The sequence below is a fragment of the Chiloscyllium punctatum genome, chromosome 11 (genome assembly GCF_047496795.1).
Source record: "Chiloscyllium punctatum isolate Juve2018m chromosome 11, sChiPun1.3, whole genome shotgun sequence".
NCBI lineage: Eukaryota > Metazoa > Chordata > Chondrichthyes > Orectolobiformes > Hemiscylliidae > Chiloscyllium > Chiloscyllium punctatum.
This window is the reverse complement of record NC_092749.1, coordinates 45,961,030-45,989,023: the sequence shown is the minus strand read 5'-3', so window position 1 is coordinate 45,989,023 and position 27,994 is coordinate 45,961,030. Positions and strand designations below refer to the sequence as shown.

At 39.1% G+C, this 27,994-nt stretch overlaps 1 protein-coding gene across 3 annotated transcripts; it reads right to left on the bottom strand.

Moving 5' to 3' along the window:
* Positions 1-13: 13 nt before the first annotated feature.
* Positions 14-27,733, bottom strand: LOC140482956 (creatine kinase M-type-like). 3 transcript variants are annotated; one of them, XM_072580744.1, is made up of 10 exons: positions 27,504-27,733; positions 25,304-25,350; positions 20,105-20,303; positions 14,949-15,103; positions 12,383-12,515; positions 9,301-9,420; positions 5,957-6,128; positions 4,808-4,931; positions 2,873-3,062; positions 14-516 (listed from the first exon to the last, which is right to left on the bottom strand). In XM_072580744.1, the coding sequence occupies exons 1-10, from the start codon at positions 27,517-27,519 to the stop codon at positions 326-328; spliced, it is 1,347 nt and encodes a 448-aa protein (XP_072436845.1). In that variant the 5' UTR covers positions 27,520-27,733; the 3' UTR covers positions 14-325. The 3 variants fall into 3 exon arrangements, with proteins under 3 accessions (XP_072436845.1, XP_072436846.1, XP_072436847.1); XM_072580745.1 differs by having other exon boundaries at positions 27,560-27,733; XM_072580746.1 differs by lacking the exon at positions 9,301-9,420 and having other exon boundaries at positions 27,504-27,726.
* Positions 27,734-27,994: the final 261 nt, after the last annotated feature.

Here is a 27,994-nt window from a genome sequence, read left to right as displayed (position 1 = left end):
TAGAAACCATGTATTGATTTGTTGGAGATCACTTTAGATACCCAAAGCTAAATTTTATCATTATGTCTCAGTTTATTCCTGTGAGCCTCTAGCTCACTACGATTTGCAGACAGTAGTGTATGAATCACATTTCTTATTCCTGGATATTGATCTTTGTACAGAAAATTACATTCAAAAGTATTGAAATCTTAAAAATGTATAATTAATATGTAACAGTTCTCATTTGTAAAGTTTTATTTCAGAAGCATTTTTTTGTATCAATAGGTTATGTTTTGCAGGAATCCTTCCTCTGAAATATTAATTTCTATCTCTATGCTGTAAATAATTATTCATGTATGTCCATCTGCTTCTGAGTGGGAAAAAGATCTTCAATAGGTCTTCCTTGTTCAATATATTTATCCATGTTGATCAGCAGCTTAATGCCATCAACTAGCAACTGCATCAATTGCACTTCTGAGAAACCAATTCGATCTGCATTGGAAATGTCCCAGACCTCAGCAGAAGCATTCACAGCACCTACAGGATACAGTGATTCAGGATCAGTTAATAAATATAACTATAGTTTCAGTGATTGTAATAGAGTCTATAAAAGTGAACAGGATGTTGAAAAGGATCCTGCAAATATTGGTGTAATAATTAGAAATCATGAGGCTAATTGAACTCAACTTATGCCAAATTTTACAGCAACTTCAGGTGAGAAGCAGATGTACATTTTAATGCAAAAATTAAGAAGTTCTTGTTCCATTCCACCATTAACTTAATGAAAATGACATCTCACTGTCTCAACACTTATCTAGATTAAGTTGCCTTACTTATGCAGTAGATACAAAGTACGCCAATCAAAATTCTGTCTATCTATAAAATGTTTTTAAAAAAGAGTATGTATTGTTAATTACTGGTAATGAACCTCTCTGACACCGTCATAACTACAAGTTGTTTTTTTGGGGATTTAATTTTTTTTACTTTGCCATTATGTACTTTCATTCTCTCTCAATGTGGTCTTGCTGTACTGATTTGGTGTTGTTTGCCCGTTCTAATTCAAACTTTCTTTGCAGTCCTCAGTGTTCATATCACAATTCTTCAATCTAATTAGTTTAGAAAGTATCCAATTGCTTGCTCTTTTCACTCTGATCCCAGTTGCCTCATTTACCTCAGTGCCATTATTTGCTAGCACTTCCAGCAATGTGTGGCCTATAATGTTGTGATCAAATGTGTTGTTTTACTGCAGCAAATTATAGCCCTGTTATCATTTAATCAGTTTTTGCTGTAAATCAATAGCTATTAGAAGAATTGGTCAATGAACTTATGTTTCATTAAAGGAGCTTATGGAGTTAAGAGTTTCTAAGAATTTAGCAGACCAAAAAATGCACTGTTGTGAAACAAAAGATAAACAATAATGAATCCAAAATGAAATGAGCTCAGATTCCTATAGTATACTATTTCTGGAAAATGTATTGTAAATATTTCAGTACATTAAAAGTACTGTGCTGTTCATAGTTGATGCCCAGGATTACAGTTAAAAGATTTGTTGGGGAGCAGCATGAAAGCACTTAGAGTTGTTGCTTAATCCTGAAGTACAAGAGCAGAATTCAAAGTGGGTATGTGAATGGAAACCGATTAGGAGAATTTAAAGCAACCTGTCTGGTGGGGGTGGAGCTATCACATTTAGGGTCAGAGTCTGGAAAGCAATTTTAATAGTTTAATATCCCAGTTGGAATGGCCTGCTGTAGGACTGGCACATCAGTGGACACTGGAAGACATTGATGGCTGAAGATGGGGTAAATATTAGAAGAGTGGACTGTAGGCTAGTTGTAAGCAACTGATGCCACCTTGTATAACCTGACGAAGTGCAACTATAATTAAATACAGAAGTTTTTATAAATTAAGGAAAAAATATTATGAAGGGATGACTAAAGTCTCGACTAAAGAATGCTTACATTTAAAGTTGGAGGGCAGTTTAGTGAACACAGTTCAGAACTTAGGGTAGGATAGAAGCAGTAATGGTGAGGCAAAGGCAATAGGGGTGTCTTAAAACACCAGAGTTGAACCAAAATTAAATTTCTGGGCTTAGAAGTTACAGAGATAGAAGTTGGCCATGAACTGATTCAAATATGAGCATGAGGAAGTGGTGGAGGCTGGTACAATAGCATTATTTAAAAGGCATCTGGATGGGTATATGAATAGGAAGGGTTTAGAGGGATATGGGCCAAGTGCTAGCAAATTGGGATATCTGGTCGGCATGGACGAGTTGGACCGAAGGGTCTGCTTCTTTGCTGTACATCTCTATGACTCTGAAAATTTTAGCTTGGAGAGGTATAGGAAATATATTTCCTGGATGTTATTTGTGACTTTGAGGGGTTAGTTAATGTTTTTGCAAGGAAAGAATGCTGATATAGATTGAAATGCAGTTATGGGGATGGGTGCAAGACTTAATCACACTGATGTAACTGTCTCTCAACGGGTGATTCTAAAAGATAAAAGTATTTGCCAAATTATATAGTTCAGTAAAATTGCTATACTGGAGAAACAAAACAATTTACTTGGATAATAAAATATGTATATCCCAGCTTTGAATATGTGCATGGATAAGCCCAATATGCAAATGTATATGTTAGGATATTGAACAAGCAAAAAAGGTATTCAAACCAGATATCCGCCTCAGAAATGTAAACACTTTCAGTGCATTTTCTTGAAATAAAATCAAGTCAGAAGTTAGTATGTTATGATGATGTAGCATGAGGTGCCGAAGTGTTAGATGTTATCATATGTTTGTTATTGTCAGTTTATTCAGACTTTGGTTACCACATACTCCTTTTTTTCTATTTCATTGGTTATTTACATTAGTGAGAAGTGTTTTCTTATAATACAGTACCAGTAGGCTTCTTTTCTAGCCGTAATCTCTGCAAGATCTCACCGAACTTCTGATGTTTACTGATGTACTTCAGTCTAACAAGGACACTTGCCCGCATACCAGTGCCAAGATCTGAAGGACAGGTTAACACATATCCTAAATTGTCCTTCCAGATGAAGGGGTGTTTTTTCTGCTGGTATATTTCTTCAAGCTAAATCAAGAACAAGAGTAAGTTCTTCAACTTCCAAAGGTGTATGGCTCAATGCTAGTCATCAACAAATAGAAAAAGACACACTCTCCACCAACAGTCTTCTCTTCAAGTACCAGGCTAATTCTGGATGTAAGTTTGCTCACTGAGGTGGAAGGTTCGTTTTCAGATGTTTTGTCACCATATCAGTGAGCCTCGAGTAAAGCGCAGGTGTTCTGTCCTATTTTCTATTTATGTGCTTGGGTTTCCTTAGGTTAGTGATGTCATTTCCTGTTCTTTTTCTCAAGAGGGTAGTAGATGTGAACCAAATCAATGTGTTTGTTGATAGAGTTCCGGTTGGAATGCCATGCTTCTAGGAATTCTCCTGCATGTCTCTGTTTGGCTTGTCCTAGGATGGACAGGTTGTCCCAGTCAAAGTGGTGTCCTTCCTCATCTGTATGTAAGGATACTAGTGATGTCTTTTTGTGATGAGCTCATGTTCATGTATCCTGGTGGTTAGTTTTCTGTCTGTCCAATATAATATTTGTTACAGTTCTTGCAAGGTATTTTGTAAATGATGTTCATTTTGCTTGTCTGTATAGGGTCTTTTAAGCTCATTAGCCGCTGTTTTAGTGTGTTGGTGGGTTTGTGGGCTACCGTGATTCCAATAGGTCTGAGTAGTCTGGCAGTCATTTCCAAGATGTCTTTGATGTAGAGGAGAGTGTTTCTGGGCATGTTTATCTGCTTGTTTGGGTTTGTTGCTGAGAAACTGACAGACTGTGTTCATTGGGTACCCATTCTTTTTCTATAGGTGATTTTCCTCTGCTCCTCATCGTTCCCCTGTGCTGCAATGTGTGGTGGCTCGTTGAGATAATGTTCTAATGCAGCTTCATTTGTGGGTGTTGGGAAGATTGTTTCACCAACCCAAGGAAACCTAAACACAAATCGAAAGCAGGACGTGACAGTAGTGCTTTACTAGAGGCTCACTGATGATGTTACCTAGGATTGTGACAAAACATCTGAAAATGAACCTTCCAGCTCAGCGAGCAAACCTACATCCAGAACTTCAACCTGAGCTACAAATCTTCTCCAAACCCACTATCAGACTAACTCTTAATTCCAGCTAATAGCAGTTGAGCTGTACATCATCATAAATATAGGCACTCTTGTACATGTCATTTTTGAAGGAATATCATTTTCCAATCTTTTCACCACTAATCCTTCCTTTCTGGTGAGACTGGCTTCCCAACTTCTACCAACATCACACGCATTAGCTGCTTCTCAATAGAAACTACAGCCCGGCAAAGAGTCTCCCTTGCTTTCTACTGGGAAATACCAAACAATATGCTAAGCACTATGCTAAGAAGGGAATAAAGCAACGTAACTAATTTGTATCTCCCCTCAATTACCATTTTTAATTTTATTTTGATTTTAGCCTTTTTCATGCCACACACACTAATCCAAATGGAGAATACTGAAACTTCATCTAGAAAGTATCTAGCCAATTCGTGGAAAGTGCAGAAGAGTACACTGATGCAATTTGCCTTACCATTCCACAGAATAAACTTATGACTTCGCAGACATTTCTGCCAGATAGAAAAAAATGAAGTTGGAAACATCTTAGGAAATTTCTTGTATCCTAATGTTGACAAATTATGAACATTCAATTTTATTTCAGTTTTTCAGCATCTGCTGTAATTCGCTTTAATTTTACATTACATTCATTTCAAAAAGATGAAATGAATGAGAAAATGAAAGCAATTGCATACCTTTTTAAGACCCAAACAATAGCGTGTAAAAACTTGGTTCATATTTCCACCATCTTGAATGGAAGTAATGCGAAGATGGTCTTCTTTATTGACCCAGACAATAAAATTCATCATATCATTGTGCCTGCAGAAGGTAAATTTATGATCACGTAAATTTCTTTGAAATTTAATTCCTCTTGCAGGCCCTGATAGACCTGCTCCACCTTTTTTCTTGGGCTCCATCATCAATCTCTGATGTAGGTCACTCTGCAATACTGTTGCAGTACCTTACATCAGCCAACAGTTCTCTGCACAGCAGCAGGAAGTCTGTGAATTGGTGGAATTTCCCCCAGAAAACCAGGAAGACCGACAATGAGCAGGTATGTGCCAGATTTGGACTTAATCCCTTAGGACCTCCTAAAAATGGCCACAGTGGTTTGACCAGTTTTCCAGCTCTTTCCCACCACCCACCCCTAGTGCGGCAATTAAATTCTGTTCATTAGCTCTTTCTCTGCACGTGACTATCTTAACTATTTTTAGCATTTAATTTTCATTTAATGCACAACTATTGTTTTGAGAGAATTAAGTTTTGAGAAAGTCAGAAGTTTCCACCTACTTTGTTAAGTATCATAAAGCAATAAGGTTGAATTTGAAAAACAAGATAATTTTTAAAAATGTTCTTGAAGATATAACATTTTTACAAATGCATTCAGATTCTCAGGAAGATCCAGTTTGTACAAACCACCTTATGTCAATGTTTTTTTAATAAATGTAAGTTCCCATTCTCTCCTGCTATGGCCAAACAAATTTCTCATAGGTTCTCCAATGTCACCCTAATGGATGGATGAAACCAATCTGAGGCAGGACCTCCATTTGATTCCATTCTTTCTTCTTTTGTGATACACCTATCTCCAGCCTATAGATATTTTGTAACCAGCTATTTTGCTCACCAAATGCTCAGCAGTCTCTTGATGCTACTTTGGATTTCCAGTAGGAGAAACAAGGTGGCCTAAGTCCACTTGTGATTGGCATAAGATTCCAGTGCTTCAGAACAACCAAGATCAGAAAGTCAATAACATGGAAAAAGCAAGCCCAGGATTCATCAATCTTGGTTGCAATATGCAGTTCCATTGCCTTTGATAAACATTTTAGATTAAAACGAAAACTTACCAGACTCCCCGTGAATCTGGCCAATCTCTGGCCATACCAGATGAAAGCATTACTGGAGAAATAAGGTTATCAGTAAGGATTCCAGCAGCAGTCAGCTTCTGAAGTTTCTCCTCACTTAAGTTCTTCAGCGAATGATATGTTCCCTTAAATTCACCATCTAATGCATTGAGGGCTGTAGTTTATAATTTGTCAGGGGAAAGTAAATGAAAACACTTATGGTTAATACCTGCATAGACTATAGATGATGAACTTTTAGCTTCTTAAAAACATCATTTTAAAAAAAAGTTTTTATTACTTCCAAACCAGCACAAAAATGAAGGTTGCCACTAGGTGCAGTACTGACGGAATACTGTGCATGTAGAAATGCATCTTTCAGAGGAGATAGTAAACTGAAGTCCCATTTACATGTTCATCTGGGCATTCCCCATATCCTGGCCAATATTTATCCCTTAAAGTTAGAAGAATACAAATTATATGGTCATTATTACATTGCTGTTTGTGGGAGAGTGCTGTGTGCAAATAGCTTTTGTGGTTCTAATATTACAACATTACACTTCAAAAACACTTTGTTGGTTACAATGCATTTACAGAATCATAGAGCCTGTTTGGATGCTGTATGGTTCTTTGGTCCAACTAATCCATGCCAACCATGTTCCCAAACTAAACCAGTAACACCTGCCTTGGTTTGGCCCATACTTGTAAAAGGCAAATATGAAAGACACTATATAAATGCAAGTCTTCCTTTAGTTTTTTTTAAAATTTGCAATCTGTGCAATTGAATATGTCTAATTACTTTTGGGGAAAATATTATACTCCATAGCTCTACAATGTAATCATTTTGATTAAAATATATTAGCATTATTTAGGATACGCTCATATAACATATCAGCAATGCAATACAAAATGCACCATAGATCATTCCCCTCAATCCAGGTCACCAAAAAGTGTAAACTAACTGCTTAGTTGTTGAAAAACCAAAGAGTCTATTATAGCTCTACTGCATTCAATCCATGGTGTGCAGCAATGCTGATGTTAACTTAGCAGCCACAGCAAATACCAGTCTTTATTGTAGGAATGCTTGCTGCCACTATTCAGCTGTCAGTGTATGTTCTATGCATGACAGGGAAACTGGCCAGTTTCCAGGTTGTTCCTTTCTTAAACAAATTTTCAGAAGTCTCTTTGGGCAAATCACAAAGAGACCAAAAGAAGTGGACAAAAATATCAGCAGTGGTATGGAAATGAAAACGAGGTAAAAACAATGACTGCAGATGCTGGAAACCAGATTCTGGATTAGTGGTGCTGGAAGAGCACAGCAGTTCAGGCAGCATCCAAGGAGCTTCAAAATCGACGTATCGGGCAAAAGCCCTTCATCCTGATGAAGGGCCTTTGCCCGAAACGTTGATTTTGAAGCTCCTTGGATGCTGCCTGAACTGCTGTGGAAATGAAAACTGTTCACTCACAACAATTTTTTTTTCAAAGTGTTAAAAGTAAAAATAAAAACAGGAAAAGAATAATAAAAGATGCAATTTTAAATAGCATTTTGTAATTAGTATTTTTGGGGGGAAATCTGCTAAAATTAGACATTCTTAAGTGACAGCACCTTAGTTAGTTGTTAGTGGTGCCAATCTCTTGACAAAACCAGAAGTTATGACATTAAGAAAGGCTGCACTGTAAAACATCACAGCAGACAATAAAATTTGATTCAAAGCAGCCATTTACATAATTGATGGCAATAAGAGTAGATATCCATATCACAATCAGGAATAAAAGATAGCAAGTTTATTGATGCACTTGAACAACTGTTGCATTCTTCAATGGAAATGGCCTCATGCTTAGTTATCTCCTTTCAAACATGCATCCATCCATTACTGTATACTGTTTTCCCATAAATCTACTTGGTCTAATTTGGCATTCTGCCATAAAAGATGGACTGTCAGATAGGTATTCTGGACAGTTTGAGCAGAAAGCATACGTGAAATGAGTTTGTAATGGAGTGAGGTAGGAACAGACTGTAACAACATTATCTTTTTAGAAACATCATTTAGAGTGGCATATCTGAGGGTGTAGTGGTGAATCTGCATAAAACCAGTAGTAAGACCGCAGGTACAGTAGAGTATCCCATTTTAGGTTCCTTTCTATAGGAAGCATATTGGGATAATAGAAATGGTGCAACACAGAGTAACCAGAATGTTTCTAGATATAGGAGAAAGTGAGGACTGCAGATGCTGGAGATCAGAGCTGAAAATGTGTTGCTGGAAAAGCACAGCAGGTCAGGCAGCATCCAAGGAACAGGCGAATCGACGTTTCGGGCATGAGCCCTTCTTCAGGAAAGATTCAACAAACACATCGACCTGGACCCAATATACCGGCCACTACAGCGGACAGCTCGAACTGACAACCGGAAGCGGCAGAGACAGGCCACTATAAATGCCGGAGGAAACAGCACAGAAGTGCTTCACAGGAGGCTCCCAAGCACTGAGGATGTCACCTGGACTAGGGAAGAAACGTTTGCAAGACAAATTCCCAGCTCGGCGAACAGAACCACAACAACGAGCACCTGAGCTACAAATCTTCTCCCAAATTTTGAACTTACTCATTTGCTAGATTGAAGAAAAGAAGGATAAGGGAAAATGGAGACAAAGTTGACAATAAGGGATTAGGATTACTGCTTGTGAAAAGAACGAACACCAGCCTAAATGGGTCAGGCAAATGAACTGATTCTATATTATAGTTTCAACACATACATTGATCCTATTTATGGACAAAGGTGAGGGGGGGGAAGGCCTGAACTAAAACAAAGGGGAAAGGAGCCAGGTAAATATCCTTCTCTGATTTAGGATGTAAGGTGGCCGATCGAGGCTCAGTTTCTGGAGACATTTTCTGAGGAAACAAAGAAGACCCATTGAAATCATATTAATCACAAAACATTGAAGCATTCACGACCTGGTAACAAGTGAGTGTTGATGACAAGTAATTGTGGAGAAAGGTCAATTAATGGAATAGAAAGGTATGGCTTAGGGTGTGACCTGAAGTTCAAAACAATATATAGGGCTCCTTGAATGGTATCAGGAAATGTAATCGAGTTGGATGGGCAGCTAGTGTGAGAAACGAGGAGGAAATTGAGTAAAAAGAAAGCTACAATTCAAAAATATCGAGGCAAGCAATCTTAAGACCATGACCTATTTTAGATTAGATTAGATTAGATTACTTACAGTGTGGAAACAGGCCCTTCGGCCCAACAAGTCCACACCGCCCCGCCGAAGCGTAACCCACCCATACCCCTACCTCTACATCTACCCCTTACCTAACACTACGGGCAATTTAGCATGGCCAATTCACCTGACCTGCACATCTTTGGAGTGTGGGAGGAAACCGGAGCACCCGGAGGAAACCCACGCAGACACGGGGAGAACGTGCAAACTCCACACAGTCAGTCACCTGAGGCGGGAATTGAACCCGGGTCTCTAAAGTGAATAAGCAGAGGAAGAAAAGAGTAAATTAATGATTACAAAACACCTTACATCACCACGTATCAAACGAACCACAGCCAATCAGTTAGTTCTGTAGTCACAGTTGATATATATGTACAACTTGGCAGTCAAATTGTCTGCATGAAGTTTCCACATAGGTTTGGTCTTTTTAGTTGAGGAAGAATGCTGTCTGGGATAAAGAGAGAATTCTCTTCTTTTTGTATTAAATTGAATCATAGAACATTTTATCTCCAATTGGCAGACATTGTTTGACCAAAGGACTCTTTGTAACAAACAAGAAAATTATCACTATGGCTGAATGTTACCAAGAGGCTTTTCATGTATTTAAATAGAACTTATAAAGATGGAGTTTCATACATGACAAATTAAGAATATGGTTGCAATGAATCATCTCAAATTAATCTGACATTGTATGGATTCTAACAAAGTATTTGCATGTACTACAAATTTAACAAATATTACTCATGAGTTAAATTATATTATATCAAATGAAGTTAACAAATTGTGGGGATATGTGAGCTAGGTTCAATGGTGGGGTAATTATTAAATCATAAAACATGGAAAATTTCAGCATAGTGCAATGTCAGCCCAAAAACAGATTTCTATGGAATATTAGCTGATGGGTTTAGAGAGGTGTAAACTTAAAATAAGAGGTTTTATCTGAGGATCATCTTGTTTAAAAGCTCCACATTTCTCTTCTATTGCAATGCAAAAATGTTGGAAATTTTTATTTTAAATGAACAGTGATCAAATTATGTGTACAGTAGTCTACATTTATCTAAAACTGTATGGTTATGTGGGATCATAGACAGACAAATAGACAAAGAAGTGGGGCTGAATGCTTCATTAGCATCCTAAATATTCTTTGAATGGAAGATGATAAAAATAGCATAAAGCAGTATGTTATTTTCGGATGCTACTGTTGATGGATCATCGATAGCTGCTTATTCTGTCTGATGACATGAACAACAGTTGTAGTGTTTTATCACTATTCTGGATTAGTGGTGCTGGAAGAGCACAGCAGTTCAGGCAGCATCCGAGGAGCAGTAAAATCGACGTTTCGGGCAAAAGCCCTTCATCAGGAATTTTTACTGCTCCTCGAACGCTGCCTGAACTGCTTTGCTCTTCCAGCACCACTAATCCAGAATCTGGTTTCCAGCATCTCCAGTTATTGTTTTTACCTAATGTTTTATCACTAGATTACCACTAGATGGTGATAAAACTCAATTCACTCAATGGTTTAGCGAATGCTAAAGCTGAAACGAAACACCAAATTATACCGTAGACATTGGTGTCTGAATCAACATTTAAAACATTGAAAAAATCCCTCTAAAAACCATTGTTGACTTATGCACCAAATATCAAAGTAAGAGTGGGTGTGTTGTTTTGAAATTTTGTAAGCATCCAATGCAAAACGTCGATGTGTTTTCAACACCATGCATATTCACAACAGAGCTCATATTACCTACTAAATCCCTTGCGACCAGTCATAAGGTATCAGTAAATAAAACATAACTTTGATGGGAGCAAAATTGAGACTGGCTGGTAATGTGAGTAACGTCATGGCTGAAAAGGTGGGTTGACATTAATGTCAAATATATGCAACAAACGTATTATTGAGCCAGAGAAATGGGATTTATGGCATTTATATAGCACCTTTAACTTAATAAAACATCCCAACACATCAAAGGAGCATCAAGAAATAAACAATGACGTGACATAAGAATATATGCAGTCAGGTGATCAAAGGGAAAGGACAGTGAGTAGAGATCAGATGTTTACAAAAGAATTCCAGAGCCCAGAGCACAGTCAACCATGGTGGAATGATTAAACTCAGTAATGCTCAAGCTGTGAGCACAGATATCAGCCCTGTTAGAGGAAGGATATTATCAAGTTGGAGAGGGTTCAAAAGAGATTTACCAGGATGTTGCCAAGAATGGAAGGGTGAGTTATAAGGAGAGGCTGGATAGGCTTGGACCTTTTTCACTGGACTATAGGAGGTTGAGGGGTGACCTTAAAGAGGTTTATAAAGTCATGGAATGTAGAAAAGGTGAATGGCAGGTGTTTTTTTTCCCCTGTGGGGGATTTCAAAATTAGAGAGCATATCTTTAAAGTCAGAGGAGAAAGATTTTACAAAGATATGATGGGCAATTTATTTTACACAGTGGTTTGTGTGTGGAATGAACTTCCAGAGGAAGTGGTGGATGTGGGTACAGTTACATGAACAAGAAATGTTTGGAGGGATATAGGCCAGGGTCAGGCAGGTGACACTAGTTTAGTTTGGGATTATGGTTGGCATGGACTGGTTAGACCAAAGGGTCTGTTCCTGTGCTGTAAGACGCAATGACTCTATACCTTGGAGGGTTGTGGGCATAGTAGGAGATGATAGCATTAAGGAGAACAAAAATCAGAGAAGGATTTAAAAATGAGCAAGAGAATTTTAAAATTCTGCTTTACCAGAGTCAATGTAGGACAAGTGAATGAAGCTTAATTGATTTAAGCATTAGAGTGCTAGATGATCTTGAATGAGAAATGTGGCAGACCAAGAGGAATGCGTTGGAATAGTCCACACTAGAGATTTTCTTTTAAAAAGCCACAAATGAGGGTTTAAACAACAGATGATCTGAGACAAGTGAAATGTCAGGGAATGTTAGGGAGATGAGGGTGGAGGCGGAAGGGGAATGGTCTCATGCACTGGACAACAGGGAGAGGTCTCAAAGGAGAATGCTGTGGTCAACCTTGTCAAAGACTGCATACATTGAGACAAACAAAGAAGGTTGCTTTTGTCACAAGCATATCAGAAGTCATTTGTAAAGTTGATTTCATGTGACCTCTCGTATCATTGGCAGGATTCAAATATGGATAATGTTGGAGCTTTATGTAAATGTTCTGTTATTTCTAATTTCTTCAATAATGAACAAACAAAATAAATCACCTTCTTTGGCAAGTTTTTCCAGTGCACGTCTCTCTCCACGGCTGCAGTGAGGTGGGAAACAAAAATCATCCACATTACGTCCTGTGCTCACTTGACAGATCAACACATAAAGTTCATCTAAATCAGCTCCACCCTGCAGGGAGAAGGGTAATAAATAATTTCAGGCCTTTTATTAACCAGCCATTCAATTGTTATTAATTAATGGATACAAGTAGTGTAAACATAAGGATTTTAATCCATAGACTCAGTACAAGGTTTGTGGAGCTCCTGTGATTGTACACTGCCAGCCCAATTGTATGGTTAGTTAATGTAGTGTAGACTGTATGACTTTACTATAATTTTTTATAAGTTTTTTTTATTAATAACATGGGCTTTCTGTGTGTCTGAAGATCATAACTAACTTTAGTTTTTTTCTTACCTGTTGTGATTTATTTCAAAAGAATTTTTGAGACTATATAATTTATAAGCTTTAATTTTTTAATACACATTGGTAGGGTTTTACAACTGCACAAGATAAACAACTCCAGTTTAGAATATCAGGAAGGGCTTTGTAAATTTAGAAAGAGATTTTTTCTATTTTCACTTTGACTTCCTGTGAAGTCCTATGAATGTAGATGCTTGTTTTGACTAGTGCTCCCGAGAATGGGAAGATTCAGTGAAAGCAAAGATAGTGATACTCCCAGAGCTAAAGAATTGGGATAAAATGCAGAGGAGGTTACTCAAAGCTGGTATGAGTTATGTTTTGGGGGACTATACAAGGTGTGTTTTCGGAGACTGTACCTGGACTGTGTTTTGGATGTTTTACAAAAACTGTTGTTTCTCTTTTCAATTTATAAATGAATGTTTTGGGATTAATTACATTGCACTTCTACTGTCTATTTAAAAATATTTGAATAGTAGACAGTTTGTTTATCCTATTTTATCTTTATTTCTTTTGTTAATAAACTTCTGTTTTGTTTTTAAAATCTACAGCATCATGTGCTAATAGTTCAGCAAGTGAAAACTGTTAAAATCAAAAGAAAACGAAACATCATCTATCATGCTAGGTTGCAGTATGGAATCTGACTTGTCTAGTAATAACGTTAGCTTGGATTGTAACAGTACAAATTTTATTTTGACTAGACCCCATTCTGACTTGCATTTATGCCAGGTATGTGATACAAATTTGGGTGTGAAGCCATTTAGAGAAGAAATGCAGTTCCATCAGAATTTCCCTGTGCACTGATGACAGGACCAGCGAGAAGCAAAGTTAGAAATTGGACTTTCTGGAAAATAATGATTTAATATTCTAACCTTTTAAATGTGAGCAGAAACTGTTGACTTCATGAAATATAGAACAGCAAATAGTGTTGGAAGTAAATCAGCGCTGGTGGGTGCATGTCAAATTATATATGCATTGCCACAACACCATGAGCAAAATAGAACTTCTATATTTCCATTAGAAATCATTATTAAAAACTAAAAATAACATAGTCTATACAATACTTATAACATAAATGATAAAATATTCTCTAAAAACATTAGATAGATTTTAATGTTTGAAAATAGATTAATAGAGAACGGATTAAGTAATAAATAAAGTTTTATTAAGTGAAAAAGGACTGTTAGAACAGTTAATGAATAGTTTTTGAAAATGTCACTAGAAACTTAAATTGCATTTTTTTACTGGAACAAAGATGCTACAGTAAATCTGCATTTAATGTAGCAAAGTGTCACAGGCAACTTCACAGTCAGGGCTCAGAAGTAGGAAGTAAACAAGGGGAGTTGATGGAGACACTGGTACTTTTAAGGTTTTTGCAAATGAGGCAGGATGGAGGGTTTATGAAAGAAATTTTGAACTGTTGGGGCCTGATAGTTTAAGGGTTTCCCTACAGTAGTGGAATGGGTGGAAGAGGGAATTGTGCTGTTTATCAAAGCTGGAAGAGAAAGGAGGAGGGGAAAGTGTTCCTAGAGGAAGGTTGCATAGTGATGGGGGGATTTGAAAATGAAAACTTTGCAACCAATGTACAGTGGGATAATGAAGTAGCCTGTCTTTTCCAAGTTTATTTCCTGATTTTGTAAGGCTTGAAATCAGTAAAAATTTTATTTTAACACAGTCTCAAAATATGTGGAGGAGACTTCCAGTGAATGTAGTTAAAACAGTACTTTTTTTCACAAAATTCTGATTTTGAATGGATTAAAGACCATAAGGAAAAATATAGCCTAAGTACATCAGGAGACATTGGTCTTTTTGCCACTCATATCTGGCAGGGTGTGGTGAGAGTGGAGGGTGTGTAGTGGTATAGTGAGGTTGGCTATGCCAGGAAGCATATGATCTATAGACAACATTTGCTAAATTTGGATTATATAGACACATGTTGATATGAATTGGTAACCTTTGCTTTATTGCTTCTCTGAGTTTGAAGTGTTTACGTGTGGCTACACCCAAAATCGAAAGGTAAGTTGGAAACATTAATAAGGAACTTTGCAAACTTGTTTCTGGAACAGGCCGAAATGGTCTTGTTCGATATATTATTCTTTCCAAATGTAACATGTAGAAATTACAAAACAAACTTTATAAAGCTACCTTTAGGTTTTCTGGATTCAAGTTGCTCCTGTGCATTCTGTTTAGTTGATAATCACGATGATAAAGTTCAATAAGAGGATCAAAGAACTCCATGAACACAGTATATGATTCTGCATCTCCAGCCACACAACCCGCAGTTCTGGTGGAAGAATATTCTATATGGGCAAGCAAGCAAATAAAGTAAAGTAATGACAATTATATCTGTGGTTCCATACCAATGTTTTAAATGAGTAACATTGGGTTGAATTGTCTCATTTTCAGTTATCAAGCTTTATTGAGTGAGACTTGTGGTACTTGGCTCATTTGCTCCATTGCTGAGTGAATCTTTGCATGCAATGCTCTGCTGGTCACCTTATTGGTTGTCACTGGGCTATCCGACAGCCTTCCTGTCGAATCAAGTGGCAAGAGAGACTTAAGTGCTCCCACTGCCAGCACCTTCCAGTGCAGACAGCAAGGATACCATATTTAAAGCCCTGTTGGTTCTTCAAATTCTGCAAGTCACGAACTAGGCCACAGACTGTGGCCCTGTATCATTATCTCCAAGGAAATGGTCCAGAAAAGTGTGTTAGCTTTCCACTTTGGGCAAGGGACCTGGAAATGCTGGTGGAGAGGAGGACCATCCTTTACACTTCAGATCACCAAAGGAAGCCATGTTACCAGACACAGTCAGCGTGGACATAGCTAATGGCCCAAGTCAGTGCTGTGTCCCAGGTTAGACAGAAAGCACAACAGCATAGGAAGAAAATAAATGATCTTTTGTGCTCTAGAAGGTTAAGTGCCACGATCCTTCTCTGCCACCTCACACTCACAAGTAACTAACTCTGAAATTGTATATGCATCTCACTGACACTCATGAACTCTGTTTGGCTCATTGCAGGAGAGATCAGCTTACACCTCAGCCAAGCCGGCCTTGGGGTGGTGTTGCTGGTGAACATCAGTTTCCTCACTCCTTTTAATTCAACGTAGGGTTGCTCAGGTGGGGTCTGGGTGAATTCCACGGAAAACCAACCCATGAGCTTCACAGTGCTGTGCTGGCACACCACACTAACTCATTCTGAATCTGTGCAAACTCTTGCACAACTAAATCCGTCTCTTACACAGGCAGTCGCAGCACCCAGCAAACCTCCACACTGGAAGATCCAGCACAGGCAGCCCTCAGCCTGACTTCCACCTCTGAGGAAATTCCGAACTATCAGAGGGTGCAATGGCAAGGTTTTCACTCGCACACCTGGGTCTCAGAAACATTTGCCTTGGTGGGTTTGAAGATAGATTAAACTCAGGAGCACAACCCAAGGAGCACATCACTGACATGTCTCTGCATCTGGTCAAGGAAAGAACTCCCCAGATCTCCGCCACTCCTGGGACTGCTCGAGACAAGGTACCTTTACAGCCCCAGGCAGAAGAGGATTCCATGGTGTCAGCTAGTAATGGCCGTCAAAATGCTCAAATAGGCATAGGAACAGTAGGCAAGTTAGTCTGAGGCAGTCGGTGAACTGGATTAAAGAATGGAGGAGTCCATAAACATTATCAGTGCCATGCTGGCTGTAGCTTGCATGCACCTGACTGTCTCCATGGAGACTTTAGCCACTGCCCTGAAAAGACAGGTCCAGTACACAGTCTCTGTCAGATATGTGCACGGACCTCAACAGCTATAAGGTAAAGTGGGATGGGAGACATCAACTTCACTTCAAGTGCCCCTTCCTCTCAGGGAGACAAGATGGCGCTAGCAGGCCCTCTGACAGAGGAGGAACTACACACACAGGCTACTCAGAAGCTTCTTCTCAGGACTGTCCTGAGGAGCCCAGCCCCTCCTTATGACCCCTATCACCCAATTCACCAAGCCCATTGCCTATGATGCCAAAGCTAACAGAGGTTCAAGCTCAAAAAAATGAACCTGCATTTAGGATCCTCTCAGCAGAATTAGGCCCAAGCAGACCCCCCCACCCCCCCAAAAAAGGGGTTGATCAGCCAACAGGGTCAATGATAGAGCAGACTCTCACCAACCCCACTGTGGAAACCAGGACTGAACCTAGACATAGTGGGAGGAAGAGAAGAAAAATAATGTTCTGAGGGCACATTGGTGACACATAATTGTTCATAATCTTCACTTTTGTAAAAATATCCTTACTTGCATTCTTAAACTTTAGTACTATTTTCACTGTCGGGCCAAATGAAATCATACCCATGTGAGAGATGAGCTGCCTTTTGGACATTCTAAGGATGTGTAAACTTGTCATGACAGAGCATTACTCATCTCTTTCAGTCAACCAGCTCCTTGACCACAGGTAGCCTCAGACCTGACAGATCCTTGAGCTGCCATGTTGATGATTGCAAGCAAGGTCTTGCACTTTAATGTGGACACATAAAGGTAAAGTCAGCTTAGTCCTACCAGACTATAGGACTGTTCTCTCATTGGAGAGAGACAACTGGTAGTGGTTTATCCTGATGGTCACCACACCTCAGGCAAGAAAAGAGGTTTAGAAGGAGAGTCCTTCATGGTAATCTCATCCAGTGTAGGAAATTAATCCTGCTATCATCTGCATTGCAAACCAGTTGTCCAGCTAACTGAGCTAACCAAACCCCATAGCACTGAGCTGAAATCCAATGTTCAGAGAGTGTGCTGGGGCCTGGCAAGCATACATATCCCACACTTACACCCATCTTGTCAGTGATAGTGTGAATCAGAGATGATTCGATACAGCTCTGGAGGGAAAGGTTAATTCTATCAATCAGCTTTTCAAGGGTGCACATTGCCTGCTAATGCTGGGACATGTACAATGGGCAGTTCATGTGCCCATTCTCTGGGCGGCACGGTGGCACAGTGGTTAGCACTGCTGCCTCACAGTGCCAGAGACCCGGGTTCAATTCCTGTCTCAGGCAACTGTCTGTGTGGAGTTTGCACATTCTCCCTGTGTCTGCATGAGTTTCCTCTGGGTTTTCTGGTTTCCTCCCACAGTCCCAAAATGTGCAGGTTGGGTGAATTGGCCATGGTAAATTGCCCATAGTGTTAGGTGAAGGGGTAAATGTAGAGGAATGGGTCTGGGTGGGTTTCTCTTCGGAGGGTTGGTGTGGACTTGTTGGGCCTGTTTCCACACTGTAAGTAATCTAATCTAATCATTGCTCAGTGGTCTACTGAGAAAAACTGTCAGATTTGCAGAGAGCAATGTTTTAATGCCGTCAACATGATACTCAAGCATTTCAGGTAATGTTTCAAATCTATGGGCAATCTGAAACATTGAAGGATTGCTTATGAGTCAACCTTCTAAAAGCATGCTCCTCACAACCTGCAGGCTATCATGAGAGACTTCACTGCACAGCACTCAGATATGACATTCTGATGGCAGTGTGAATCATAGGGCTATGTCATATCAGTTCACCCACTCTGCTGCTTTTTCCCTAATAGTCAGTAGGAAATATAATGTATATAATGTATGTGTATATCCATATATGTCACTACACATTTAATCGGGAACAGAAAAAAATCAAGGATTGCAAAAATAACAAAATTCACATGTCCACAAAGCGGGGCTGCTTATCTTATTACCAATGGAATCTTGAGAAATTAAATAAAATACAAACTCTTACTAGAATTCCTGTCTCTATGACCTAAAAATCTTTTTAACTCACTTGTGACTTTAATTTATAAACTGGAACTACTGGTACATTCTACTTGAAGCTATTATACACCAGAGTTTAGATGTTCATAGCTTTAAGTACAAAAGTATGAAACATACAGTCATTCTCAGGTGAATGGAACAGCTACTAAGCTGACACTCATTAGCACTTGAAATTTAGCCAAACATTGATAATGGCCACTAATGTACAAACAACAGGCTGCTGTCCAGCAAGGACAAAAAGCAGATAACGTGTTTCAATTTCAAATCAGATTGGCTGTCAATCAATTTAAGGAAGTAGATAGTTAGAAACAAAAATCAGAAATTGTTGGAAAAGCTCAGCAGCTCTGGCAGCATCTGTGCAGAGAAATCAGAGTTAACATTTCAGGTTCGGTGACCCTTCCTCAGAACTGAGGAAACTCAGGTATCCCAGCAATTTAACTGTTTCTGTTTCTGATTTACAGCATCTGCAGTTCTTTCAGGGTTTTTTTAAAAGTAAATAGTTAATTTTTTTCAAGTGTGAAAACCAGGTATCTTCTTTTAACTTTGTTCACCCCAGTCCAACACCAGCTCCTCCATGTGTTTTAAATCAGCCATCATAGAGAATTGACAGCAAAAAGTAACAGAACATTTCAATTAATTTTTCTTAAATTATGGTACTTCATCCATTGAAAATCCATTGAATAACTACATTAAATCCAGATTTACATTACATAACAGCACCTATCAGTGACATTTAAAGGTGTGAAAACTCTTTACTTTCATCTTTCAAGACAGAGGGTAAAGATAAATGTAAGGGAAGGGAAGGAGATCGCAGTCGGCCTGTGGCATTGTTATACAGTATACAGTACTTTGTTTCATGATGAAAGCTGGGCAACTTCAGTGCTTCCTGGGGACTGAGCTTTAGCTCCTTGAAATTGTGCTTTTGCGCCGAGGTATTGGAGTCACTGAATTCAATGAGGTGTCATTTTTGTTTGATTTATAATTTGTTATACATTGCTACAAATTGTAAAATTTATGAACATATTGGTTAGTATTCACTTTGCTCAATGAATTTGATTGAATCAATGGTTTTATTTTTGCATTTCCCATCGGGGCCAATGCTGTAGAAACATCATGTAAATCATTTTTATTTAAGTATTACGCATCCTTAAATCTTTCTCTTCTTTTAGTTTCTTTCTTTATAAATTCCATGATTTATCTCACTGTGAAACAAAATGTCAATCAGGGCTTGATGACTGTAAAACACCCAACCAGGGAAAATGGAACAGTTGTAAACAGTAGACAAAATATCATATGATCAAATGTCATCTTAACAAATTCCAGGAATAAGTCAAACAAATCTTTGCAAAACTGAAATGCCCCAAGTTATTGAAAAGATGGATGGCTCATATTTCATACAGCATTTTAATGCCGTATCATTTACAGTAGCATAATGGTATCATTTACAAATGTTTTAATTTATGTTGCTGTAAAATGTGACATTATTAGCTTTTAAATGAAAACTAAAGGAGTATTTTTTTAAATTAAACTGAGACTTACCAGATTTATCAACACCAGGTTGGATGATATCATCCAGTGTGAAGCCACTTTGAGTTGCTCTGGCCCTCAGTCTCTTGTACATTTGAATTGTAAGAACCTTTGCCATATAAGTCTGATTTCTGGCCAAGTTTGGAAATTCTTCTTCAGCCGACAATTTTTTAAGATTAGGTGAAATTGTAGGATCACTTGGCATTAATTGCTAAAATTATAAACAATCGTGTCAGCATCACTTTGATGGATTTAAATCACAATTCCTTTAATTTGAAACAAGAAACATGAAGTGAAAATTAAGTCTGTGCACAATTGTACATAACTGTACTGCTCATTTGTACATCATTGCTTTGTAAAATCATTAGATCCAAACTACTGAGATAACCTACACTGTGAGATCGCAATCAAAAATAAATAGATGAGGAATGCAATATGACACATACTGAATGTCAGACAGCACATATTTAACAGCATGTGGTTATAATAAAAGTGGATGATTGTTTGTAATGAGCTTTTACCTGTATTTTGTTTTGATAATAACACTGCAATGTGTTTAAAACCCATCATTACAAGAAATCTTTCTTGCATAGAAGTCATTTGCAAAGAACATAAAATGTAGGTGCAGAAGAAGGCCATTTAGCCCATTGATTCTGCTTCACCATTCAAAGAAATCATAGCTGGTCTGATAATCCTGAACTCCTCTTTCCTACCTTCTCCCATAACTCTGCTGCCCTTACTGATTAAAAATCTAACTCAGCCTTAAATATATTGAATGATCCGGTCTAAATCGTCCTCTCGTAAAGAATTCCACAGATTCACTATTTTCTGTGAAAGAAGTCCCTCCTCATTTCTGCCTTAAAAGTGTGATCCCTTATTCTGAGATAATGCTTTTTGGTCCAATACTCTCCTTTATGAGGAAACAACCTTTCAGCATCCACCTTGTCAACTTTCCTGAGAATCTTGTGTGTTTCAATAAGGTTGCTTTTCATACTTCTACAGTCCAATAAATATAGGCCCAATCTACTCAACCTCTCCTCATAGACAGTCCCACAGTACTCAGGATCAGCCTCATGAACTTTCTCTGGACTGTTTCCAAAGTCCAATGCCAGTAAATAGAAAAGTACAACACAGAACAGGCCCTTTGGCCCACGATATTGTGCCGAGACTTTATCCTAATGTAAAATATAGTAACTTAATCTATGCACCCCTCAACTCACTGCTATTCATGTGCATGTCCAGCAGTCGCTTAAATGTCCCCAATGACTTCACTTCCACCATCTCAGCTGGCAACACATTCCAGGCATTCACAACTCTGCGTAAAGAACCTACCTCTGATGTCTCCTTTATACCTTCCTCCTAATATCTTCAAACTATGATTTCTCGTACCAGTCGATCCTGCCCTGGGGAAAGGTCTCTGGCGACTGAATCTTATATTAGGCAAGGGGCTCAAACTGTTCAGCATGTTCTGAGTCATGCTTTGTATAGTTTTAGCAATACCTCCCTCGTTAAATACTGCATTCCCTTTGAAATAAAGGCCAACATTTAATTTGTCTTCCCTACTGACCACAGAACTTGGCTGATAGCTGTTTGTGCTTTATGCATGGAGACTCCCCAATCTCTCTGGTCTATAGCGTTCTGCGGCTTTTCTCCATTTAAACAATATTCAGATTCTCTATTCTTACTGTCAAACCATATTTTCCCAGATTATATTTTCATCCACTCACTTAAGCTACCTATATTGCTCTGCAGACACTTTGTGTTATTCACACTACCTGTATTCCATCACTTATTTATTTTTGTGTCATCTATAAACTTAGTAACATTTTCCTCTTCAAAGTCATTAATATATGTTGCAAATAATTGTAATGACTACACTTTGGTACTCCACTAGTTATAGGTTGCATCTGAAAATGCTCCCCCCCCCAATTCACTGTCCTTACGCATTAACCAATCCTAAATCCATGCTAATGTACCACATCCTGCACCAAGGGTTCTTATCCTATTAAGTAATCTAATGGGACCAAGCACATCAGCTGCAGCAAGTTTTGCAAAGCTTTAGTTGCTCAAGAAGTCAAATCAATGTGTCTAAGTGGTTAATTGTTTGAACTACAGCATAATCAAAAGTTTGTTCACAATTGTCAAGAGTCATATGGCCATATGTGGATGGCTGCCAATCTACCTCAGTTATCAGTCTCAAATGTCAGCTGCTTTTTGTTTTTATATAATTCAATGGGATTGTTATTATATTTCTGTATGAACCAGTTTTACAAGAGTGTACCAGTTTCAGCTGTGAACCAGCAGTAGATGAGTTCCCGGATTCCTATCTACAACAAAGAACAGAATGAAGCTAATGTGAGAAAACCTTGCCCTAAAGGCTATATTTAGTTAAAAAAAAGTAATTGGTGCTTTTATTATGTGAGCATGAAAGAATTGTAGAGTCTATCATTTACTGCTTTATACCTTGTAACTTTCACTTAATTATTTGATGTAAATGATTTTGTTTGGTTTAGATTCTAAGGGCACAAATTTCCCATCTCTGGAGGGGGCCAGGAAGTGATAAGAAGGACAATTGGATCATTTGGAATTTGCCTGTTCCTTTGCCACTTCAGCAATCAAATGATGATCATTGGGGATCTTCTCAATTCTCCATCACTCAAGGCCTTATGTAACAGCTAACAATTTAACAGCCTGCGGCCCAATTTATCCACCTCCCCAAGCAAATGAAAAAAGTGGCTGTTTTCTCAACTTGGACTGTCTTCAGGCCTCACTTGCCCCAATCTGGAGCCAATCAATAAACAGGGATGGAGATCAAGGGTGGGTCTCAAAAAGACACCACCAGACCTCGTGTCTGACAACTCCCAACCCCACAACCAGCTTTACAAACCTAACCCTGCAAGACCCAAACAAAAAGATTTAATTCACCATTGTTAGTTACCTTTAAGACTAAGTCTCCAACTGCAATATTTAGGACCCAGAAGCTAACTACTTCTGATGGCCAGCAGCTTCTTTTGACGTGGGACTTCAACATCAAGGCCTGTGATTCACTGCAAAGCACTTAGCAAGCTGATCCAGCAAGCTTTCTTGTTTGGGGGCAGGGGGTGGTGTGCAAAGTCAGTGGTCATTGAGCATGCCTCCAACTGCAATTAGGTGGTAAAACACAAATGGAAATTCCTGGCTCCCACAACAGATGTTCATGAGGAAATGACTATTGGTATCAAGAATTCCCCAATTCCACACCCATCTCCACTAAGGAGTCCCAAAAAAAAATCATGTTTTTGTATTGGGGAGATGGGCCTGAAGTGGCAATGGTAATAGGGTGATGATAAGGTTGGCAGGTTGGATAACACATCTCCATTTCACTGGGGCATTGGCATAGTTGTAATGATGAATGTCAAGAGTGTGGTGCTGGAAAAGAACAGCAGGTCAGGCAGCATCCGAGGAGTAGGAAAACTGATGTTTCGGGCATAAGCCCTTCATCAGGAATGTGATGAATGTCAGAAACTTAAATCCTGAAGTCCATCACTCTTCCCACACCAACCATTTCACATTCTTTCTCCATGTCCGATATATCTCATGCCCTTGGCTCACGCCTCAATCATCACAGCCCTCTGTCCCCTTCTTATGGCATCTGTCCTTGCCAGTGCAATTGCAGACAATGTAATATTTGCCCTTTTAGCTCCTGTCTCCACATTGTTCAGTGCCTCAACAAATTCTTCCAGGTAAAGTAATGTATTTCTTTCCATTTATCACATTTGTATTTATTGTTGATAATGCAATCTCCTCTACATTTGGGGAAACAAATTCAGACTGGATGATGATTGCTTTGAGAAACCTGTCACTCAGTCCCAAAGCATGACCCTGAGCATCCAGTAGCTTTCCATTTAAATTCATTGTCTTGCTCTCATGCTCTCTGTACTGTTTATGGCCTGCTGCAGTGTTTCAGTAAAACTCTAATCATAAGGTTTAGCATGGTACATCCTGCTGGATTCAACAGTCTCAGACCACAAACTTTCTCTCCCATTTTGATTATATTTTTGCCATGTGAGATCTTATTCTAGTTTGCCATTTACACTCGGTCTGGATAAATGCTTTATTTTTCTTAACTACAACATCAGTCTTTTTGCATTTTATACCATGATATCTTTGTCATTTAATTCATCCTAGACTACCCCATTTGTTGTCTCACCTTTCCCCCTGTCAACTATATAAAACACATCACATTTCTACCTCCCTCAGTACCGTAGAAGAGATTTGACTCAAAATATTGATGACTGTTTCTCTTGTCACAGGTACTGCCAGATCCAACATTTCGCAATTTTTAAATTTCAAATTTCCAACATCCATAGTTTAGTGTGCAAACACAAAGTCATGAAAATGGCAATGAAACCTCTCAATAAGAGGAGTTTAGTAAGGATTTGTTGTCAATAACAAATTATATGACATTTTAATTAATATTGTTTTATATATTTTCCACTGGTTTTGAATTATACTTTAAACCCAGAGGCTTTATGGCATCAGGAAACGGCTCAGGAAATTACTGGCCCATTATATAACGGATTACTTTCTTATTGTGCAAAGCTCACCGTGGGACTTTCTGCTGAAGATTCAAAAGATACCTTATTGCAGGCAGCATCGACTAACAAAAAAACAAACTGTGCTCACAATGTAAAGTTTTAAAATGCAAAATAAATTACATAGTGTTATGGGGAGATATAGTGTAATGTTAATGTCACTGAACTAGTAACCTGTAGGCCCAGACTCAAGGGTGCATAGGTTCAAATCTCATCACTATAGATTGAATTTACATTCAAGGCGTTTAAAAAAATCTGGAATCGAAGTTAGTCTCAGTAATAGTGACCATGACTATCATTTTTTATTGTTGTTAAATATTGTATCTCATTCATTGATACCATCTAACGAAGGAAATCTACCATCCTTCCTTTATCTGCCTTATATGTGACTCCAGATCCACACAATGTGATTTCCTTTTGAAATGGCTGAGCAAGCCACTCAGTGTAAGAACAATTAGAAATGGGCAAATACTTGCCAGCAATCCTAACAGGGAAAAAAAAAGCAAAAAAAAAAGCTCAACTAATTATGCTACTGTTTATTGCTAGTGGCCAAATACATATACATTTCTGATGCATACCCCTTCCATGTCTGCAATGTTATGACAGTTTAAATGTTGTTTTATTCCAGAATACAAACCTCCAAAATGTGCTTGTACTTGAGACTGAGCGGCATTTCCAGTGGGGCTGTTAGAAACAACATGGGACAAGATGTGACATGTGCAGAAATGTGACATAAGAACATGAAGTCAACAAAATAGTCAGCTCTTTCAGCAAAACAAAGACATAAAGAAAACTCAGTAACAACAAATTTTGCATTTTGGTAAGTAGAACAAGGGCAGGACTTACATAGAAAATGATAAGGCCCTGGGTGTGTTGTAGAGCAGAGAGACCTGGAGGTTCAGGTACATAATTCATTGAAAATTGCATCACAGGTAGACAGAGTGGTAAAGAAGGCATTTGGAACACTTGACATCATTGCTCAGACCATTGAGTTTAGGATTTGGGACATCATGTTGCAGTTATACAGTATATTGGTGAGACCAATTTTGGTGTACTGTGTACATTTCTAGTCGCCCTGCTATTATTATTAAATTGGAGAGGATTCAGAAAAGATTTACAGGATGTTACTGCGATTGGAAGGTTTGAGTTATAAGTTATTACATGCTGAATAAGCTGGTAATTTTTTTCACTGAAGCATAGAAGTTGAGGAGTGACTTTATAGAGGTTTATAAAGTCATGACGGACATAGACAGGCTGACTAGCAAAGGTCCTTTTCCTAGGATTGGGGAGTTCAAAGCAAGAGGGTCAGAAGAAAATGATTTAAAAGGGACTTGAGGGACAACTTTTTACACAGAGATTGTTCATATGTGAGAAGAACTGCTAGAGGAAATGGTAGATGCAGGTATAGTTACAACATTCAAGAGACATTTGGATAGGTATGTGAATAGGAAAGAATTAGAAGGATATGGGCCAAGTGCAGACAAACGGACTAATTTAGTTTGGGAAACTTGGTCGGCATGGATGAGTTAGACCAAAGGGCCTGTTTCCATGCTGTCTAACTCTATAAATCAATGAATTGGTCATAATAAAAATGGGAAGTACCTATGCCTGCTATAGCTGAATTAATAGATCAATAGCCATGATTAGTTAACTCCATTATCCTCACTTTGTGTCACCAGTGAAACGTGAATTAAACTGACCCAGTCTTTTTCAACCAGTAATCTCATTATCCCTATGAATAAGCAGCTACTGGTTAGCCAACGTCACAAAACCCATATATTGTTCAGGAGGCTATTTGGCCCACTGTAGTTCCCCAAACATTTTGACCTGGTGCCAATTTCCTGCTGTTTCCTCATACAATTATTTCTATTTAAATAAGTTCCTATGTACTCTTGAATACTTCAATTGAATTTACCTTCTCCACACTTCCATCGAAAATAGGAGCAGGAATAGGTCACTAAGCCCTTGATGCCTGTTCCACACTCAGTATGATCATGGCTTCAACTCAGTCCCCACTTTCTCCCCATACCCTTTGATCCTTTTAGACCTCAGAAAGAATCTTTTGGCATCAACTGTTTTCTGTGGCAGAAAAATCCACAGGCTCAACACTATCTCAGTGAACACTTCAACCCCAGGGCATCAATGTGGACTTCACCAGTTTCCTCATTTCCCCTCCCCCAACCTTAACCCAGTTCCAACCTGCCAGCTCAGCACCATCCTCATACCTGTCCTACCTGCCAATCTTCCTTCCCATCTATCCACTCACTCTCCTCTCCGACCTAGCACTTTCATCCCCACTTCCACCCACCTATTGTACGCTGAGCTACCTTCTACCCAGCCCCAACCTCCTCCCATTTACCTGTCCACCCTGGAGGATCCCTGCCTCATTCCTGATGAAGGACTTTTTGCCTGAAACGTCGATTTTCCTGCTCCTCAGATGCTGGCTGACCTGCCCCTCTAATCTAGACTCTGATCTCCAGCATCTGCAGTCCTCACTTTCGCCCACTGTCTGGGTGAGGATGTTTCTCCTCATCTCAGCTCCTAAATGACCTCCTTAGACAGTAACCCTCTGGTAATGGTCTCCCCAGCCATTGGGAACATCCGTCCTGATTTTATCCTCTGTTCACCCTACCCAGACAGTGCATTCCAAACCCACACCTCCAAGTTTCATTCTTCCCAAACCATGTTAAACCCATGCCCTCTAGCTCTCGATCCTTTTCCAGATGGCAAAAAGATTTCTCCTTGTCTGCTCTGTCAAATTATTTCGGGGGGGGGGGGGGGGGTGGATTCTCAATCAACAACTCGTAAAGACCGCAATGAAATGAAGAACAACTTACGTTTGAGTTTCCACATGGCTGCAGCGTTTGGGCAGGGGGGTTTATGAAACACTTACTGGTGGTAGAGGCGGCTCACTGTATTTCCATCTGCACTTGGAGCAAGTCAGTCAGTTCGAACTCATTTCACTTCAAATGTGACCTTGATGGTTCGGCAGCTGGGAATTCACAGCTTCCAACTGGATTGTTGTTGGAGTGGGGGCTCTTTAACAGAGTGGGAGCTCCAGCGGGGGCGGGGGGGGGGGGGGGGAAAGAGAGAGAGCTCTGTGCTGTCGCTTCTGTCTCAGCCACAGGGGGACGTGGTTGGAGGGGACAAGGAGGACTGGGTGAGAGCAGCAACTGGACAGGCCTGGGATCACTGTCCGGCAAAACCCCCGGCAGCAGCCATAGACATATTCTCCTCCTGCACACACTCTCTCCCTCCAGGATAACACGGCTGCAGGACTGACAGCATGACTGAAGGGGAACAGCAATCTCCACATTAGTCTGCAGCT